General features: G+C 48.6%; 1 protein-coding gene across 4 annotated transcripts in view; it reads left to right on the top strand.

Moving 5' to 3' along the window:
- MGAT5 (alpha-1,6-mannosylglycoprotein 6-beta-N-acetylglucosaminyltransferase) overlaps positions 1 to 21,607 on the top strand; it is a 362,213-nt gene that overhangs the window by 265,273 nt on the left and 75,333 nt on the right. For all 4 annotated transcript variants that reach the window (XM_059704617.1, XM_059704616.1, XM_059704618.1 and 1 more), the window contains one exon: positions 4,386 to 4,519. In XM_059704617.1, the coding sequence (XP_059560600.1) occupies positions 4,386 to 4,519 (134 nt within the window). The remainder of the gene's footprint in view (positions 1 to 4,385; positions 4,520 to 21,607) is intronic.

Here is a 21,607-nt window from a genome sequence, read left to right as displayed (position 1 = left end):
GATTCTGTCTGAATGAAAAAGATTCGAATGGCCTGGGGGAAGGCTGGTTAGTTCTACAGAGTAATGCTGGCAGCCCAACACGTGGCATCGTGGCTGATGAGATAAGTCACCCACTGAAGTACGGCTTTAGCAAGCAGCGATGAGCTGTGGTTATTAACCCAGAAAGGCACCTGTGGCACATTGGGTAAGTGAAGAAAGTTCCCAAAAGAGTAGGTATAATAGGATCCAATTTTGATTTGAGGACAAAAAAAGATCCCTTAGGGGGAAAAGCCCATTAACAGTGGTTATGTCTAGGTGGTAAGATGATGGATGACATCTTTATTTTCCTTATTATCTTTCTCTGTTCTCTGAAAAAAAGTTTTACACTGAGGGTATATTTCTATTATAATCAAGAAAAAAACATCTTTCTATTTCGGGAAAAAGAAAACGTATCTATTGCAAAAACCTTAGTAAGAATTGATGAGGCCAGAACTAAGAATGGTGGAGAGAGGAGGGGAAGAGTAGAGAGAGTTCTGAGAAGCTAATCCTCAGGACTTGCTGATTGGCTGAGGGAGGGGCCCAGGCTGACTCTGGGGTCTCTGCTCTTGGTGACCTGGAGGCAGCGGGTTCCAACACTGTGGGGCCAGCTGTAAGCAAAGACCAGCTGACACCTGTTAAAGCGAATATTTACACTTCTTAGAGATTTGGAGGTCTTGGTGGAAAAACAGACCTTGGAGATTTATGCCATTGAAAGAAAGATCCATTTGACTTAATAAAATTTTTGAATTACGTTTGAAGAAGAGGACATTGTTACTGCATGGTGTACATATAGTGTACACCTCACTTATTCAGTAGTAGTAAATTCTGTGAGGGCAGAAAATCATCTTTTGGTTGGAATCCATCAATACCTAGCATATAACCTGGTTGTAGAAATAGTGCTTTAAAATGTTTGCCACTGAATGAATTATTGAAGCTAAACTAACAGTTTTTAAGAGAAGTCATCACCATAATTTTCTCAGGAAACTCATCAAACTGGTTTATAATCATTTGTAAATAGGCATTCCCAAAGTGCTTAAAATAATGCTTTTCTTAATAAAAAAAAAAAGTCCTAAATTATTTTAAGACCGTTGTTAATGTTAGCAAGTCCCTCTAATTTATAGATGTAAAAAACCCAGCTGGGTCCTACCTACAGATGGCATAAATTGCTGAAGAAACTGATACATCTTTGATATACTTTTCCCTGAGTCTTTCATGTGTATTTCCGTCTACCTTTTAATATTATTTTCCTCCATAGCATGTTTACTACTATAATTCACAGAGCCCAAAAAATACATTATTTAGACTACGAGGCTATGTATTAGAAGTGCTTTATGGAGCTTGGGCTCTGGAACCAGCTGGTCTGGCTCTGAATCCCACATTGTGGTGGGTAGACATGGGTAGTTTAAGTAATTCTCTCTGTCCTCCCATCTGTACAAACATGTTATCAGGTTTTCATGAACTCAGCACGTAGTCAGAACTCCACTATCAGCCTTCTTTTAAAAACCATTTGTTACCCAGCCAGTGTAGCTCAGTGCTTGAATATGGACCCATAACCAAGAGGTCACTGGTTCGATTCCTGGTCAGGGCACATGCCCGGGTTACAGTTTTGATCCCCAGGAGGGGGTGTTCAGGAGGCAGCCAATCAATGATTCTCTCTCGTCACTCATGTTTCTCTCTATATATCCCTTCCCTTTCCTCTTTAAAATCAATAAGAACACATATTTTTAAAAAGCACATTTGTTTATCTCCTGGGACAGAGTGATTTCCTGTGTCCCATTTGTGATGGGATTTCTTTGATTTCCCTTGAAATATCTAAATACCTTCTCTTAGAAACTCGCCCAACACAGCTAAAGTCCGTGTTCCCATCTTAGGGCAGAGCAAAAAGGCAAAGCGTGGATCTCCACAAAAAGGTCATTTCAGGTAGCATCAGCCTGTACTTGGGCTTTTGATTCATCACCATGCAGTACCCAGCTGCCGGCCAGCTCCTTGGAAGTAACCTAGGCCTGCCCTGCTGTTATTTCCAAATCGCCTGTTGGGCGGGTGCAGCCCTGTTGCAGACTCCCAGGGTCCTGTGGCAGGGTCCATGGTACCTGGGAAGGAACACGGAGGGTCGGACCATTCTCATCACATGTGGTGGTGCACTTGCTGGTGGTTGATCCTCAAGTTCACATCTCCAGACAAGAGAAAGGAGGTGAAATAAAGTGTTGGGATGAAAACTTAGAGGAGAAGTGGTCTTTGTAATTCATTCTTTATACAGTGTCAGAGTTGATGTAGCACCAAATTATGGTCACAGTGCAACAAAGGCCTGCCATCCCTCTCACTATTCAGACTGTGCCCTAGAGCAGAGGTTGCAGCTGGTGGTCTGCGGACCACTGGTGGTCTCTGAGGTCCAAAAGGCTGGCAACTGCTGCCCTAGAGAGGTCTTTGACACAAAAATATAAAAACGTATGAGTTGTTTTTTTTCTTTTTTGGGTTTGATGATCGTTTTATTTTTGACTACACCTGAGTGTATTTTAACATGAAATAAAACCTATTGTTTTCGATGCTAGATTGTTTCATTTTTTTCAGAAAGTGCCCACACAGGGACTAGATCACTGAACTACAGAGACAGATATCAAAGGATGAAACTTTGGTCACCACATAAATTTCCTGAAGATAAAAATCACAACCTCAAAGGTGTCAAGATCCTATTTCAGATTTTTTACAATTAACCAAAGGGTTACAGAGAAATATTTGAAGCTGCCTTCTGAGTGCAGTGGGCTCGCTTCCTCCCCTGGGTGCCTTCAGTCCCCTCCCCTCCAGCTCCTCAAAAAAGACACCAGCAATGATGGCCTCTTGTTGGCAGTAGAATTTATTCAGTAATTTACTTTCCAGCCAACTGCAGCCAATGCCATCGCCTCTGGGCACTTGTTCAAAAACACAGAAATGAAATAACAGATTGGCAAGACCACCGCAACTCCCCAGTCACAACCCCATTATCTCCTCGTTCTGTCACCCCCATTAGGCAAAAGCCTGGGAGACTGGATGGTGATAAGCAGTATGTGTGCAGCCCCTTCATCCCCACAGTTCAGGCTTCCTGCCAGGGCGCCTTCCTTCGTCTTCACTCTGAGTGTTAGAGAGCGGGCCCAAGCTCCCTCCCTCCTTCACCTTCACTCCAGGCTTTGGAGAGAGGGCCCTACGCCTCAGATCCCCAGGCCTTCCCTGTGCCCACCCTGCCCCCCTCAGGGCTGCCGAGCTGGCTCCCTGCCTGGAAAAGGGCTCCTGAGTCCTGAGAAAACGAGCCAGACAAAGGAACCCACTTCCTCCGCTTGTCGACCGCCCACCAGTGAAAGCGGTCGTGTTGAATATGTGCCGGGTGGATTTTACTGAATGTTGAGGATCGATCCGCTTAAGTTATTTATAGCTGCTCTGTGTAAGTCAGCGTGGGACAGAGCGGTGGCTTCATTCAACAGCTTGGGGCCAATGTTTCTCTGGACAGAATGGATGTCCAGGAGAGGAGGGTCTTTTTATCCAGAGAGAATTGTTTTCTGATTGTTGTCTTCTGGGGAAATTCTTTTAAAATTGTAGGCAGAAGAGACAAATGTCTGACAAGGGGTAAGGGCTGCATTTCTTTGTCAGGTGTTAAAACTGGTGAAGTTTTAGAACTCGAATTATGATAGATGCAGAGGAAAACGCCTCTTCTCTTCCACAGTCTGTCCTGTTGTAGACTAGACACTGTCTCTGGGTGGTTGGCTGTTCAGGGTGGTTCACATCCCAGTGGGCTCCACCTTCTATTCTTTCTCCATTCCGTTCATCAGCTCTTACAGCCCCTTAATGACGCCTTTCACTAGTAATTCTTAGAGGGTTGGAATGACGGTGTTTGGTTTTGTCCCCAAACCTCCTCTTAGCCACCTGGACGGTGACCACAGCTGGAGTCTGAATAGGGTGTGTAGGGCTCCCCGACAGCACCCCCAACCCTACTGAGAACCACTGATTCAGCCCTGTTCCCGACAGAGTTCTGGTTACTAGTGGTAAAGCCCAGAGGAGGGCATTTCTGTCAGGAGTAAGGAGCCTTGTTCTGAGGAAACAGGAAAGAGGAGAGCACACAGCTGAATGCTTTTTAGACAAATGCATTTTCCACAAAAAAAAAAAAAAAAAAAAGAAAAGCAGGCTTTGGCTCAGGTTAATCCATCTAGAAGAGAATTCCTCTCGGTGAATGTTCTGCTGGGGATGTGTGGGGGCAGCAGCCCCTCGCCCCTCCCCGGGAAGAAAGAACCAGGTATAAGGAAGACATTCAGTTGTGGCGAGATGGCTGTGTTAAGTTTGTAAGGGTCGTTACTCCTTGCTGATTAAATCCTAACCGCCCTGCTCTTTCCTTTCCACATCAGCTCACACCCCAGACAATAGCTTCCTAGGCTTTGTGGTGGAGCAGCACCTGAACTCCAGCGACATCCACCACATCAACGAGATCAAGAGGCAGAACCAGTCCCTCGTGTACGGCAAAGTGGACAACTTCTGGAAGGTGAGTCAGTCAGTGTGCGTCCCTCTCTCTCTCACTGCTTGAAAAGACTTGTTGGTTAATTTCACTTCACTTTGATCCAGGGAGTAATCAAGCCCAGTGCCCAGTGCTTCTAATCTGCTTAGAAGTAAACAAGATGTGCAGGGATTTGGTTGCTCTGAGTTTGAGTGTCTGGTAAAGCTGTCCCAGCTCCTCCACACCGTCTGCCCAGCACAGCCCTTCACTCCCTGCGTGTTGGAGTGACACATTACAGCCTCTTTCACATCCTGTACTTGCTTCCGAAAGCCAGTTCCCACAGAAGCTGGGTTTCTTTCCGGAGCAAAGCATTGCACAGAGACCTTTGCCAAGTCTTCGCCTCTGCCTTTTGTGAGATGATATGGAAAGACAGGTGCTCCCTTTGCCTGGGGAGTGCAGGCCTTTGCATCCGTTCGGCTGTAGTCAGTACACACATTGGTCAGCTTTCCATTAACTGGGAAAGGAAAATGCCTGCCAGGACTGACTGCGGGCCGTTTGCTCAGGGAGATCTTGAACAAAACAACATTCTCTTGGCCACAGATTGAACCAGGTTTTCCACAAGCTGTTGGGCCCCAGAGGGTGCTTGGTGCTCCTGGATGGTTTCCAGAGAACATCTGGGGAAGGTAAGACAGGAAAGGACCCGAATGCAGTGTGACCTATCGACATGACGTGCAGATCTTTTCTATGGGCGGTATGCGAATATCATAATTACCTTTGAGGATGTGTTTGTGTAGGAGGGAACAGACTCCCAAGAGTTCAAAGCCTGCCTCTTTCTAAACATAAAAGGTAATTGCTTTCTGAATAGTCAGGAACTTTGGTCTCACATTTTCATGTCTTGCTCATTGAGGAAGTTAGAAGTCAGCCCACTGAGGGCAGCACATGTGATGGACAGGGTCTGGACTCCCTGCTGTGGGTTTTCTGGCCCGTGTTCAGAAAAGGTAAAGCACTGTGACCCGCCTTCAGTTCTAAAATGCTAACTGTGCAGAAGAGACGATGAAATCGGCCCTTTTCCATGGAAGCAGATTTAATTCCAGATAGTAACTCTCTTTGCTATAATGGCTAGAATTCTGTCTTACTGTAGTACTGAGGTTCTCCACGAGGGGCAGTTTCACCCCAAGGGACATGTGGCAGGCCTGACTGTTGGGGGAGGTACTACTGGCACCTAGTGGGCTAAGGTCTGGGATGCTGCTAAACATCTAACAGGGCACAGGACTGCCCACAACAGGGAATATGTGGCACAGAATATCAGTGGTGCTGAGATGCTGAAACGCGGGCTGGTAAATAAGATTTTCTTCCTACATATGTTATTCCACATTTAATCCTCTCAAGTAAAATAAAATCAGGCTAGACTGTAAATGGTTATTGATAGTCTCTCTGCAGGTTATCTGTAGTCTTCCCATGAATTTGTACATCTTTGTATTCAAAATTTGCCATGTTAATAGAGCATCACTCAACTGACATTCAACTTGTGTTAAAAAGTACATGTTGGGCCCTGCCTGGTGTGCTCAGTGGCTAGAGTTTGTCCCGTATGCCTCAGGGTCATGGGTTTGATTCCCAGTCAAGGGCACATACCTGGGTTGCAGGTTCATCCCTGCCCCTGGTTGGGGGGGCATGTGGGAGGCAACCAATCGATGTGTCCCTCTCACATCGATGTTTCTGTCTCCCCTCTGTCTCTCTTCCCCTTCCTCCCTTCCACTCTCGGAAAAAATATCCTCGGGTGAGAATTAACAACAACAAAAATAAGGACACATTGAGTGTTCCCATTTCTCAGCTCGATTTTGAAATGAATGGATTGTGGTACTGGTTTGGGGAGATGTGGGCTCTTAAAAAAGTGCAAGTGGCTTCTCCCCTCTGCACCTGTTCAAAGAAAATAGTTTGCAGGCCTCTGTGGACTTGGCCTTCACATTGTATCATTTCCATTTTGAAACCAAGTGCAGCTTCCTCCTGGGTGCTTCTGGCAGTTTTTTGGATTTTCCTAGAAAACGGAAACAATAAATCAGTTATGCATGCTTTGGGGTCACCTTTTCTTGGATAAATTAAGGCTGCCCTTCTCTGCCCCAACCCTTGTTTCCTAGGGCCACCCTGTTTCACACACGTGCCCTCAACCAATTACCACCCCTCCTCATCCCTATCACAGCATCCTCTTCCTTTCATGGAATTTCAATCCTTTTGTGATCCCATATTTACCTTTTTCTGTCGGTCTCTGCTTACTTGCTAGACTGTAAGCTCTCTGAGGGAAGAAATCACTGATGTTGCTTTACCCAGCATAATAGGTGCTAATCTCCTTTTGATTTCATTAAACACGATTTACCTGGCGATCCTGGGTCATGACTTGGAATGTGTTTTGCTTTGGGCATTGCCCTGTGCTCGCTGGTCCCTGGAACATAGAAGAGAGGGTTTGAAGGAAAAGGATTGGAGCCATTCCTGTGCAGATTCTGCAGAGTGGTTCTCAACCTTCCTAATGCCACGACCCTTTAATACAGTTCCTCATGTTGAGGTGACCCCCAACCATAAAATTATTTTCGTTGCTACTTCATAACTGTAATTTTGCTACTGTTATGCTATATGTGTTTTTCGATGGTCGCGACCCACAGGTTGAGAACCACTGCTAGAGGTTTTCAGAGCCCGTGGCGACATTAGCAGTGAGAAAACCCTGCGCAGGAGGCAGCCGGGCTCTGGGCCAGCTCTGCTGTCCGCTGCGTGATTTCTGGGCAGTCACCTCTGGGGTCTGTGTCCTCACTTGTATGCATGAAGGATTGGTAAAAAGGAATGAATTATTGGACAATAACACAGCAGATCTCAAAATTATTATGCTGAGTGTAAGAGCAGAACATAAAAAAAGAGTATGATTCTGGGTATGTAAAACTCTAGAAAATTCACACCAATGCAAAATGACAGAAAGCAGGCGGTGGTTGCCTGGGGCGGGTGAGAGTGAGGTGGGTGTGTCCACTGTCTGATTGTGGTGATGGCTTTAGGCATGTCCATGTATGCACACTTACAGAATTGTCAGTTTTAAATATGGGCAGTTTATTATGTGCCAGTTAAACCTCAACAGTGCTGTGAACATACATTAAAGTTGGCAAGACAGGATTTTAGGGGCCAAATTTGGCCTGAGGCCTACATGCTAAAAATGGCTTTCCCATTTTGAAAGTCATAGAAAACAACCACCAGAATCTAAAATAAGAGTATGTGGCAGACCTCATGTGTTCCCACAAAATCTAAAATATTTGACATCTATCCCTTTACAGAAAGTTTGCTAGCCCCTGCCTGAGATCATTATTTACCTATGTTCCCTGGAGTCCTGGCTAGGGACCAGCTGCTGTGGGAAGTCAGGGGGGCCACCCAGTATGGGTCCCATCAGCCACAGTAGCTCTGAGTTATCTCTGGTATAGATTCGGATGTCTAGTCTGAGTTCACTAGAAAAAGAGTTCAACTGCTTTAAACAACCAAAAGTAAATCTTGAAAGTCTCCAGACTAGGTAACCTCTGAGTCTGAAAAAGAATTCCATTCTAAAAACTATGTAATTATCTCACTAATTTGGTCGACTTGGGCTTAGTTTAAATTAATGCAAAATTGCGAAGGGGAGTAGTTTGGAGAAGTGCCATTTTATTTCCTCATAGGAATTAACTGATCTTAGTTTTATATTGTTTTAATAACCCCCCAAACACCTTTGTAATTAAAGAATGCACTGAAATCCTTGAAAAGAACCTAGTTGTCGTGCTTATTCTTTAATCTGCTTGGCCAGACTTTTCTTCCCAGGTAATGGAGAGATCAACCAGATAAATTTAAACCCACCATAAGTGAAATTGGCGTACATTCTGAAAAAATGAAATTGGAGTCCGTTTTGTTGAATTTGCTGGGAAAGCTAATGTGATTACAGCTGATGGCTCTGGTTCCAACCAGAGCAGCATTCAGAAGCTCATCTGGCCCCTGTATCTCCCCCAGTTTATTCCCCTTGGAGGAAAAGCCAATCAGAAAAGACCTTGTCGTGCTAGCCAGTTTGGCTCAGTGGATAGAGTGTCAGCCCTCGGACTGGAGGGTCCTGGGTTCCATTCTGGTCAAGGGCACATACTTCAGTTGCAGGCTCAACCCCTGGCCCTGGTCGGCGCACGTGTGGGAGGCGAGCAATCAATGTGTCTCTCTCACATTGGTGTTTCTCTCTGACTCTCCCTCTCCCTTCCACTTTCTCTAAAACAGCAATGGAAAAGTATCTTTGGGTGAGGATTAACAGAAAATAAAAGAAAGAAAAGACCTTGTCATGATCCTGAGATCATGCTTGCCAGTGGCAGAAGCACATTGCTTTTGCCTGGGGAGGAGTCAGAGGTGCCTGTGGAGAGGTAACCCCTCCAGGGCAGCCACACCATCCCTGGTCACCTGTGCATGGCTTTCGTCTGGCTCAGTTCCTGGCACATGCTCAAGGGCAGTCACATGGCAGAGCTTTTCCCCGGTTTCAAGTGTAAATTTTTTTGGGTGGGGAGACAGAGAAGAGAAACCAAATGCAAAGAGAAACATCAGAAATGAATCATGGGCTTTGAAGATTCCAAGGGCTACAGTCCAGAGGACTTAAGGATTTTCCAAATATAGTGTTGGTTGCATGCTGACTATAATCTAACCTTGTGTGGCGGCGGCATAAGCACATCAGTGTTTGATGAGCAAATATGTACAGGAATGAACACTGAGCTTAAGAGAACCTTTGGGCAGCCATTTTTTCTGTCTCACCAGACTAGTGGACTGTTCCCTGTTTCAGCAAGTTTTCTTCAGTCATCTTAAACCTATTGATGTTTACTTGTCCATAGAAGAAAGAACATGTTCTCCTTGTCGTACGGCAGGTCTTTGAATAACGCTGTTTCATTCAACATCCTTTCGCTGTGATCTTGATAAAAGAAAAATAATTCTCAGAGCCACTATCTGTGTGGGGTTTGAATGCTCACCCATGGGTTCTTCAGTTGCCTCCCACACCCCAAAGATGTGCACATCAGGTGAACTGGTGTGTCCATGTTGTCCCACCAGAATGAGTGTGAGTGTGTGAGTGCCCTGTGATGGAAGAGTGTCCTGTCGGGGAGGGGGAAGGTAGGAGGGGGGTTTCCTCCTTACGCCTTGAGCTGCCCAGAGAGGCTCTGGCCACCCATGACCCTGAACTGTGGATTAGAAAAGAAGGATCTTGTTTTATTTATCCTTCTTAAATGTATGTTTAACTCACATTCATTTCATTGTTTAACTAGAGGCCCAGTGCACGAATTCATGCACAGGTGGGGTCCAGCCGGCCCAGCCCCAATCAGGGCGGGTTGGGGATAGGCCTGTCAGGAGGAGGAGATGGTGGGAGGTTGGCTGGCTGGCCTGCCCTGATTGGGTGATCAGGGCTGTGCCAGCTGGGTAGATGAGCTGCTGGCGGGCCCCGCCCCTCATTGGGGTTGGGGGGACGATTGGGGGCGTGGCCAGTCATGGGGAGGGGCTGTGTGCAGTGTGCCGGCCAGCCCCACCCCCGAATGGGGTGGGGGGGTGCTGATAGGGGGCCAGTGGCCTGGGGGGAGGGGCCATGGGTTGTTGGCCGGCTGACCCTGCCCCTGATCGGGGTGGGGGGACTGATCTGGGGTGGGGCCGGGTGGGGGGAGGGGGCTGCAGGAGGTTGGCATGCTGGCCTCACCCCCTTTTGAAGAGGTGGGGCAATCAGGGGCAGGGCTGGCCAGGGGGAGGGGCTATTGGCCAATCAGGGTGGTGGGGGCCCATTGGGGGTGGGGCTGGCTGTGGGAAGGGGCTGAAGGCCTATCAGGGTGGTGGGGGCCCATAGAGGGCAGGGTCTGCTGGGGGGAGGGACTGCAGGAGTTTGGGCGGCCAGCCCCACCCCCTATTGGGGTGGGGGGGGGTGATCAGGGCCGGGGGCAGCTGGGGGCTGGGGCTGTGGGCCTATCCTGGTGGGGCGGAGGGGTTAAGGGGGGCATTTGTCTGGCTGGCCCCGGCCTTGATTGGGGTGGGAGAGCCCAGTAGTGGGCAGTACTTATTAAAGGATACTTTTGAGAACAGTAACTGGAGAGAAGGGAAAAGAGTAGGTTTGGGCAGAGGAATAAGTAAAGCTGCAATGCTGGCCAGGGATCAGCCTCAGCGAACCACAGAGAGAGCTCTTGGGTCAATGGGGAAAAAAGGAGACTTATGTACCTTATTGGGTCGGTTTGCTGGCCACAGTGGGCGTCATAGCGACTAGTTGTTACGGCGTTATGGTCGCTGGCTTTTTATATGTACAGATAGTAGAAGTGGTTTGAGTATTCATTTAGAAGTTTGGTGATTTTTTGTGACCAGAAATATGCCGTAGAAACTTAACTCTTATTTATATAATTAGCCTATGGTAAAGTTGGTTTCGCTATATGTTATTTTCCTTAGAGTCCCACTTTCCAAGAACCGATGTGGACATTAAGGGAGGACTTGCTGTGTCTCCGTTTCGGTTGGAAACACTGATCGAGATGGTCTGGTGCAGTTGGTGGAGCTGTGGGTGGGAGGCCGTCACCCAGATTCTAATTCCAGCCACACCCTCCCTGGTAGCTTATCTTTGGAATTGATTTGGCCTTGGTCTCGCTTTCCTCATCTGTGAAACAAGGCAGAGGACTGGATGTTCTTTTGTTTCACTCTCCAGGGTTCCGTGATTTTATAATCTCAACGCCTTCTTGGCCTTCTCTGATTCTTTCAGGAGCAAGGGCACAGAGAAGACAGCCTCTGGACAGCTTTATGGGCCATCGGAAATAGGACAGAGGGATGGTAACTAGACCGGGCCAGGCAGAGTCCATAAAACCAGCTGCTCGAGGAGAGGAGAGGGTTGCTGTGGCTTAGCATCCATGTGTGTAAAAGAGATTTAAGGGGTTTGTTCACAGTAAGCTCATGTGAGCCAACAGTTTGGGGAACTGCCAAAAATTGATAATAGACTTTCAGTTGAGGCATAACATGGAGAATGAGGGCTGGTAGTGCCCATCCATCTGAGAGCACCTACCCGGCGTGCTCATTCCCTGGTGCTCTGAGCTTGGGGGAGCCCTTCCTTTCTCTGCACTGTGGGCGACTGTGGAGTCAGACTGGCCGGGTCCATCCTGGCTCTACCATGACTAGCTGTGTGATTGATCACAGGCAAGTACCTTGGCTTCCCTGTGCCTCTGTCCTCTCATCTGTAAAATGGGTGGTAATAAAGAAAACCTACTTTTAAGGTTTTTTTGGAGATCACGTGAGTTAATAAATATAAAGCTATTAGAACATTGCCTGGTATCCGTTGATGGCTGTGTTAGTTTGTTGTTATTTACATTATCCAGGCAAATTAGAAGTAGAATGTGGGGTAACTCAGAGCCATGCTTTATGGAGCCTCATTGAAGAAGCTGGCATATCTGGCCAGGGAAGAAAAGCTTTTCTGAGGCTGCAGGTGAGTGGATGAGGTTTCCGAAGGGGTGGTAAACAAAAAAGGAATCCGATTTGTCCTGGGTGACCCTCAAAATGACAGAAAATAGGCTGCTAGGGAACTCGCTGAGCTTTCAAGGGATAGCAAGAAATGTAACTCAACCATCCAAAGATCAGGTGAGCCGTCTGGGAAGCCATTAACCTCCCATTGCTGTTGGCTGAAGGGACATTGGCAGGGCTTTGGGAGAGGAGTCGCTGGTGCCAGGGGAACGTTGGACTGCCTGAACTGTCCTGGCAGCCCAGAGAGTCTGCACTTGCGGAATGCGATGGAAAGAGCCAGGAGGGAGTGGGCAGGAGGAACACTCCAAAGGAGAAGCTTATCCACGGGCCGGTGGTAGCAAGCAAAGATGTTGACTGTTCTGTCACAGGGCCTGGCCTTATGCCTAAAGCAGCCTTGGACCCACAGACCAAATCTAACTCACAAACATTTCGATGAGGTGGCACAGTATTTGTTAAATTGGAAAATGTGCCGTTTGGGAAGGTTCTTTGGGAAAGCTGGAATTCCTGGCTGCTCTTGATAATGTAGATGGCGTGGCAAATGGAACTCACATGCCAACGATTGGCTGTCGGAGCCGCGGCTGCCCCACAGTGGGGTCAGGGTCCCAAAGATGGCAGTCCTTTGGGGGCCTTCTCTAACCCTCTCCAGGACCCATCTGCCCTCCCCCCATCCCCCCGCCCAGAGGTATCTGAGTTTGCCACCTTGCACTTGGGAGCCCAGGAAAAAGCTGCCATTTTTGTCTAATCTTCTCATGAATTCCATGTTTCATCTGGGCCAAACCATCCTTTGCATGACCTGTTTGGAAACCTGCCAGGTTCTGGGGCATCAGGGTGCTCAGAAAGGAAGACCAAGCCCCCCTTTTCAGCCTGCAGTCCAGCAGGAGCCCCAGCGCTTGCAGCCTGACTGTGAGACCCTGAGTGTTCTCTTTGGTCAGCACCTCTCCCAGGAGCACTTTCCGATGACAGCCCAGCCCTGATTCGGGCTGCCAGGGCTTCTGCCAAGTTTGCTTGTGGTTGGAACTAGGTTTTCTTCTTTGGCTTGGCCGTTAGGGTGGATGGGAAGAATGTGTGGCAGTTGACTGTCTGGGACTGTGGGCCTGTTGGCTTATTGCTCTTGTTTAATGAATAAAGTCTTCAGCCTTCCTCCCACCTGAGAGCAGAACCTCTCCTTACACACACTGTTATGGGTCCGAGCAGGAACCTGGCCCGGCCCTCGGAGCAGCACTAATTTATGGGGTGTTTTGCTGCAATGATTTCCAGCCCATGTTCCAGGGGAAGGCGGGAAAGCTTACGTTGGTTCTTAGAATATAGGTCAGTGGTAAACAAATGTGCCCGATCATAATTCCAACCGGGAGCTTGTTAAACTTGCAGCTGCTAGGGAGCCTCCTCAACCTCATGAAACAGCCTCTCCAGGGAAGGGTCTGGGAGCTGTGTGTTAAGAAATCACCGGCTTCAGCCGATTCTTTCAAGCAGGAAGTTCGGGAAACATTGCACTAGGGAGTCACCAATTTTCCTAGATTAGAAAAACTTTAACCGGCTCCTTTCCACGTGCACCTTTCCAGCCATAGTGCATGGCTTCCATGTAGCCAGCAACTGCCCTGCCCGTGCAGTAGTAGACAGGGATGCCCTTAGCTGTCCCCTGTGCCCCAGGCCTTTGCTTCCCATTGCAATTCATCAGCTCCATGGCCACCCCCCAAGGACCCGCCCTCTTATTTCCACGGAAAATACCAAGTCGCCTATATTAATGCCTGGGAGGGTGCAGTCAGCTGATAGAGGTTCCAGTGAAGTCTCTCAGGAATGCTTACCTTTTAACCCAACATTTAAATAAGAATGTGTAGGAATTTGAGAGGTTACAAAGCCCTTCCACCTAGGGAAAAAATGGATCCACCCTAGGTAGGGATGAGTGGTAGACTTATTTTCATTTTATTGATTTTTTTTTTCTTTTTTAGAGAGGAAAGAGAGAGAAACATTGATGTCAGAGAGAAGCATCCATTAGTTGCCTCCTATACGCTCCCCAACCAGGCAACCTTTTAGTGTTCAGCCTATGCTCCAACCAACTGAGCCCACTGCTGGGCTGAGCCATCGCCTTCTTGATGTCATGCAGTCATCTGGGACATTGACACTTTAGAGAGGTCACTAATGGTCTCAAGGTTTGACTAATGAGTGGTGGAATTGCAGATCTTTTCGCTTGTGGTTGCAGAGGCCTTGAGGAGCTTGAGGTTGGAGAGTCTCTCCTTTTCTGGGTGCCTCTCAGGAGAACTAGCAGGGGTTGTCTGCTCTGGGTTGTCTACTCTGTAGTGACTGGCAGTCCTCCCAGAGGCATAAACAGCTGAGTGCAAATTACTGCAGCTGGGAGAAGAAAACATGTTAAAGTATTGTGCCTGAAAAGAGATCCCTTGTGCTCTGCCGGGGGTCTCCTCCAAAAGCCAGGGCTGGCCCAGAGAGCCCAAGGCTGAGGCAGCCTGAGAACATCCTGAGGGCGGGGTACTTCCAGAAGGTTCTGAGTCACTGCCTGCCACTCCAATAGCCTGGGATGAGTTCATTTGTGGCTCTTAGTAAACACAGCTGTTATGGTTGTAATTTGCCTTAAGGCTTTTTACTATTACTCCAACTCTAACAGTTTGGCAATGGAGAGGGGAACAATGGTGTTTGGGATGGGAAAAGGGAGTCCGGAGCAGAACAGAATGAGGGCTGTCTGTAGACAAAAGCCACTGAGCAAGCCCAGGCATGGGAAAGCCTGTTGCGTAGAGAAGGAGGCAGCTGCCCAGGGAGTGAGTGACCTAAGGGTCTAGGGTCCCCAGAGGGTGAACAGCATGGGGAGGAGCCCGATGAAGGAGGTATAAAAGCCTGGAAAGACTGTTTCCGTCAAGTGAAGAAGAAAACGTTCATTCTTGAAGAGAGGGAGACTTACAGCCTCGGAATTTGTAACGGTCTGAAAGGCATGGCTTTCTGACTGTGACTAGGCACAGATGTATAAGAACAACTGAGATACTGTATTGATTGACACTTTTCTCCCCAATAGAACATTGTTAAAGCATAGCTTATTGGGAAGCTGTTCTGGATGGAGATTCTAGGCATAGTTCAAGTTGTTCCAAAAGCACACTCACAAGCTGAAGGGGCCTATCAGTCATGCCCGGCAGCGGTGGTGGGGCTGGGAGGGCACCCAGCACTGCTCAGGCCGGGTACTGAGGACTGCGGGGAACCCTGGCACACACCGCCCAGGGCATCTCCGCCCAGCCCAAGATGTGCAGTCCCAGGAGACTCACAGGCCATATTGCCGAGGGTAGAGGAAGGCTTCTTGGGGGCAGGGCCATTTGGATGTCTCTTTGGTTCAGGATTGCTGATCCCTGAGGCTGTGGCAGCTCCCTGCTGGAAGGAGGTCTGTTCCCCATTAGTGCGGCAGGAGAGATTCAGACACCTGAAAGGGTGACTTTAAATGAGTTCCTCTGGTTCTTACATCAACCCGTATTTAGAAACCCAACAAAGAAAGCCAAATCACGCAGTAGGAGGAAATAGAAGTGGGGCTTTCTGGCTATTTCTTTGAGAGAAAAGCAAAATAGAAGTATTGTTTTACAGTAAAGGTGGAGGAGCAATGCATAAACCTGGGAATAGCCTTCAAATAAGTCAACTGAGCATGTTGGGAGGGTTGAAGGAATTCTGACTGTTTTCTGGTGCTATCTACACTACCATGGAGAGCAGGTACCTGAGGTGGGAGTGGAGTTGGCACCAGGTGGCTTCCCATGCCAGCTGGAATCCTTGAGGTGTAATTTTTGACAGAAACAGAAACGATGGGATTTACCCTGTGGAACCTTCCACCTCAGTGCAGAGCCATGTCACTGCGACCTTGAACCAGGCCCTGCAAGGGCACAGCTTGCTGATGGAGTTTTATATCAAAGATACAGACTAGGAGTGTATTTTACAATGTAGAGTATTTGTGGGAAGCAGAACCCCTCGTTTTATTATAAGAACAGGTTTTATGATATTGAGAAACACTGATAAACCAATTTAGAAAGTATGTTAAAACTGTAATAATCTGTACTTCTAAAATCGTATTTTAACATCTATCTATAAATTCATTCCTAAGTAAAAACCATGTAAGCCGCATATGCTCATGTGATCTGGCTGTGCAGCCCTAAGTACTGAGTCCATCTGTATTCAGAATACCTCGGGCCACCACCCCCACCCCACCCCACCCCCAGCCCCAAGAATGTTGGTCCCACCCCCAGGGACAGCAGAGCTCCAGGGAGTGCTGGCTCATCCCTGCTTCCCTACTCAGTTGGGATGTTGGCAGCTCGCTTGCCTGTACTTTTCCCTTCCATGATTCTATTTTTGATTAGATTGAGGTCCTTGGGGAGGTGGTGATGATAATGAGTACTAATATTTGATTACTTCCTACGTGCCGGGCCTAGTCCTTGAAACGCTACTGAGTCAATACTGTTAACTCGATTGTCAAGTGATGTGACTGAGGCAAAGGGTAAGATCCCTCAGCTGATGGCTGAGTCAGGACTTGAATTGAAAGCATATACTGTGGAGGGTGGTGGTTGGGGGGGGGAGCATACACTGTGGCCACTACACTGGACTGCCTCCCCGGGAATGACTCTCTGTGACAGCGCCTTCCTCTGTCTTCTTTTCATCCCCTCGAATCCCAAGAGGCTGGCTCTATCCATGATGTAGGATTCTGCGTGGAGACGCACAATCTCCTATGAAGACCTAGTGAAATTGCATGGGTGAAACTAGACCTTCCTTTTCCTCCCTCCCTTCCTTCCCTTTTTGTTTTTCCTTCTTTGTTTCCCTCTCTACTCTCCTGTTCTCTTCTCTTCCTCTCTTCTCCTTCCTCCTCTCCCCTCCCTTCCCTCTTGCCATTAGAAAAAAAAAATGGATTTTTGCTACAGTTGGTGTAGAGAATTTTTCTAAATCAGACAGTCTCTTTTTATATTAAATCAGCAATGGTTTGCGTGGAATGAATGGGCATTTGGACAATTTTAACCCAGTGGTCCTGTGAGTAACAACTCAAAAGAGAAGCAGAGGTGTAGTTGCTCTCAAGGACAAACCCCCCACCATTTGCACCAGATAGTCCCTCCTTCTCAGTGACCCCAAAGCACAGCACAGCACGGTCAGGAGGGGCTTGTGGTTGAGCGTAGGGACCAAAAGAAACTGTCCCTCATCCTCATCCAGGGACAGTGTGACTGGCTTATCAATCAGGATTCCCTGTGTCCTGGAGAACAGTGGGATTCGTGCAGTGAGGTGGAAGGGAAAGGATGTGGGCAGCACCTGGATGGTAGAGTACGACATAGTTGGTACTGTAGACACCAAGTAAAAAGCCTTGTCCCGGCGCCCTGCCTTCCCAGCGGATGTGACTGGTCATTTAGAAGGCTCCCACCATCCAGACTGGTAACTTTTTTCACAATTTGGTCCTCCTTGCCCCACCAGTTTCCCCAGTCCTGTTTTCTGGAGCAGAGCTGCTAACTTCTCTTTTACAGAGAACTGGCCACTGCTTGTACTGGCCTGGCTACCAGATATGTCCCAGCAGGTACCACGAGGTTAACTCTAACACAGTCCCCAACACAGTTCATGTGGCATCTACGACACCCAGCACAAACCACGGCCTTCTTCCAGCTCTCCACTCCCACCCCACAAGAAGCCTCCAGACACATGGGCTCCCTGGCCTTGGCCTGAAACTGAGCCAGCATGCCCATACGATCTCACTGCTGCTCCACTCCAGATGCACCCTTTCCAAAATATTTGTTCTTTGCAGCTGGCACTAGAGCATTGTCAGTGGGCGTGACACAGGGCATGACAGGGGAAGGACTTCCTGTCCTGCTCTAGTGGCCCGTGCAGCACCAGGTCCTGCAGCTGGAGAAGGAAAGGGGGACCCTGTGGCTGAGGGGGAGTCTGTGACTGAGGCTGGTTTGTGAGCTCAGGGCCTGGTGTCTGGGAAGCAGAACTTGTTCTCATCTATCTATAATAATAAAAGTGTAATATGATAATTAGACCGGACAGCCAAACGACCTTTCAGACGTCCTTCTGGATGAAGCTGCTGCGGCGGGGGCCAAGGCAGAGGCGGTTAAGGGCAATCAGGCAGGCAGGCAAGTGGTTAGGAGCCGGTGGTCCTGGATTGCAAGAGGGGTGTCCAACTGCCAGTTTCGGCCCGATCCCACAGCAGTATTGAGTCGAAACCGGCAGTCGGACATCCCCCAAGGGGGCCTGGATTGCGAGAGGGTGCAGGCCAGGCTGAGGGACCCCCGCCCTGCCCCCATGCATGAATTTTGTGCACCGGGCCTCTAGTATCCTCTATAATAAAAGGCTAATATGCAAATCAACTGAACGGCAGAACAACCTGTCACTATGACATGCACTGACCACCAGGGGGCAGATGCTCAACGCAGGAGCTGTCCCTGGTGGTCAGTGTGCTCCCATAGGGGGAGCGCCACTCAGCCAGAAGCCAGGCTCACGGCAGCACTAAGGACCCCTCAAGAGGGCACAGGCCAGCTGAGGGAGCCCTCTTCCTCAGTGCATGAATGTCATGCACCAGGCCTCTAGTCCTATCAAATAATAGACAAACATGGTAATTGACCGTACCTTCGCTATGCTTCCCATTGGCTAATCAGCGAGATATGCAAATTAACCGCCAACACAGATGGCAGTTAATTTGCATACGTAGGCGCAAAGCAGCGGAGCGAAGGCTTGAAGGCGACTTCGGCTGGAGCAGTGAAGGCTTGAAGGCGGCTCCAGCCAGAGCAGTGAAGACTGAAGGTGGCTCTGGCTGGAGCGAAGGCCTGGGTCCCAGGTGCCAGAGGAAAACCAGTGCCAGCAGCCAGGGGAAGGGAAGGCCTATTGCACGAATCTTTTCATGCAACAGGCCTCTAGTATATATATAAAAGGCTAAGCAACTGTCCGACTGGTAGCTATGATGAGCACTGACTACCAGGGGGCAGATGCTCAACACAAGCTGCTGAGCTGCGGTGACTTGGCAGTGGCTGTTCTCAGGTGACGCACCCCAGAACCAGAGAGGAGGGAGCCCTGTTCCTCATGGGGCCACATGATTCCACCAGGCCGTAGGACCCCACCTGCCAGAGGGACCCCACTCACTCCACAGACGCCCTTTGAGCCATGGTGCTGCCCCAGGTGCAGCTGGCTGGGAGGGACTGTGGGAGGTTGGCTCCAGGGCATGTCTGGCCTGTCTCGCCCAGTCCCACCCCACCAGCCACCTTCCAATTAATTTCCTTTCTGTGTGCACGCATCGTGCACTGGGTCACTAGTATTTCATAACTAGTCTCTGCTCTGTCTCTCTCTTATTTACCTTCACTACAGTCAGATTGAATAGGACACTCTGCCGTAGAGGTGTCTGTGGAGCTCTCAAGGCAGCAATAGCCGTCAAGCGTGGGCTGTAGAGACAGACCAGGATTCATTTCCAGGGTCTGCCACTTGCTCACTGGGTGCTCTTTTACCTGACACTTACCTGATGTGAGCCTCAGTGTTCCTTACTGCAAAATGGGAGGAGTAACAGTACACAAGTCCCAGGGTTATCTGGATTCCCTGAGATAATTATCTCTATATATAAAAGCTTAAGCAACCATTCGACCGTTCGACTGGTAGCTATGATGTGCACTGACCACCAGGGAGCAGATGCTCAGTGCACAGGCATGGAAACATGGAGCAGACTGATGAATTTCAGAAGGAAGGGGGGTAGGGGGAGGGCGGGAAGAGAGTAACCAAAGATCTTATATTCATACTAGAGGCTCTGTGCACGGATTTGTGCACCCATTGGGTCCTTCGGACTGGCCTGCCGGGATCGGGGCTGAAACCAGCAGTCCTACATCCCCCAAGGGGTTCTGGATTGCAAGAGGGCACAGGCCAGGCCAAGGGACCCCTCCGGTGCAAGAATCCGTGCACTGGGCTTCTAGTTATAAGTGACAACACTTGGTACAGAGCCTGGCATGTAGGAACCTCTCCGTAAACAGGAGCAGGGTTATGCTGTGGCTGCTGTGAGGCACTCGCTCTCTGGGGTGACCACACTGGATAATTTTGAGTCCTCCCCGCTCCAAGTCCCCACTGTAGCTTGTGTCCACCTGACTGTGAGCCTCCTGCCTTGCTTTCTCCTCACTTCTGGCCTTCCCTCCTCTTCTCCCTTCTGTCCTTCCCTCCTCTTCTCCCTTCTGTCCTTTGCTCTGTCTTCTCACCCTGCTCTTCTTGGTCCTGTTCTCCTTACGCGTCTCTCAATTTCTTCTCCGTGTTTTCAGGCTTTTGCTGTGTTGTATTAACAATGGTCTGATGATCCAGTTTAGAAACTGCTGGGTTTTTTCACTGTTTGTTTTTTTGCTTAGGGCCTTACAGAAATGCATGCATTTCTTCTGGATACTATATTTTCTTGTAATGACTGGCTAGTGTTACTCGTCTCCAGGGTCAAGTGTTTCCTTCCAGGTTTGTTTTTTTAGGAATAAAATCAGAAGGAAGCATTGTTTGGCAGCGACCCAAAAGCCAATAAGTCGCGACTCCGGAGCAGGAACAAAAGTCTCAGTGTAAGTGGATTCTTGTCCCTCCGAGGAAACATCTGTAACTTTTGAGGGCTCCCCTTTGCCAGCTGGATATGCAGTTCCCATAATTACATCTCATGCAGAGAAACAGCAGGACACCCAGAGAAAGTGGTGGGTGGACCTGCCTCTGCCAGGGCTGGGACTCTTACCAGCAGGTGCTGCATGTGGCACTAGGGGCTCCCTGAGGGTGGCACCCAGCCAGCCTGGCCACAGGAGGGGCAAGCAATATGTTAGAGAATGAAATGTGTACAGTAGGTGAGGGGGCAGAGGAACATGCTCCTGACTCCATGCCCTCTAAAAGAACTCCACATCGTCCAGTGAAAGAGAAAGCGGAGTGCTTGGCAGCTCAGAGCTACGTTCCTGGTGAAGGGATTAGGCCATGGGCTCAGGACTTAGTCTCAACTCCATACTCGCCCTGTGGGCCTGGGCATATGTTAACCACCCTAAACCCAGCTTTCTCTTCTGTAAAAGAAGAGTGACTAACAGTGCTTAGGCCACAGGGTATAGAGATGAGAAAGTGAAGGTCCAAAAGTTCTTACCCCAACTGGCATGGCTCAGTGGTTGGGCATCTACCTATGAACCAGGAGGTTACGGTTCGATTCCCCGTCCGGGCACATGCCCGGGTTGCAGGCTCAATCCCCAGTGTAGGTCATGTAGGAGGCAGCCAATCAATGATTCTCTCTATCGTTTCTATCTCTCTCTCCCTCTCCCTTCCTCTCTTTAAAAAAAAAATGCTTAATTCAGAGCCTGGCATATACCGAGTTCTCAGGAAGGGTTAGCTGGCAGGTCCTGTGCTAAGTCCAGCAGGCTGCCATTCAGATGTAGACATTTTTAGACTAAGAAAGGGATCGAGGGATCATTTTTGATTTGGGTTCTCTCATTCCTGCCCTTAACTCACCAACTTTTTCAAACTTCATCTGTTAGACAAGGATAATAATATTCACTTTACAGGATTGTGGAGAGGAGTAAACTAGGAATATGCATGTAGTGCAGTTCTGGCACATAGTAGCTGCTCAATAAAATGTAGTTGTTTATTATTATTATTATTATTATTATTATTATTATTATTATTATTATCTTATGTCATCTCTATCAGCTTTATGCCATTAAACTGCAG

This window comes from Myotis daubentonii, chromosome 7 (assembly GCF_963259705.1).
Source record: "Myotis daubentonii chromosome 7, mMyoDau2.1, whole genome shotgun sequence".
NCBI classification, from domain to species: domain Eukaryota; kingdom Metazoa; phylum Chordata; class Mammalia; order Chiroptera; family Vespertilionidae; genus Myotis; species Myotis daubentonii.
Note: the sequence above shows the minus strand (reverse complement) of the source record. Positions and strands in the feature narration are given on the sequence as shown.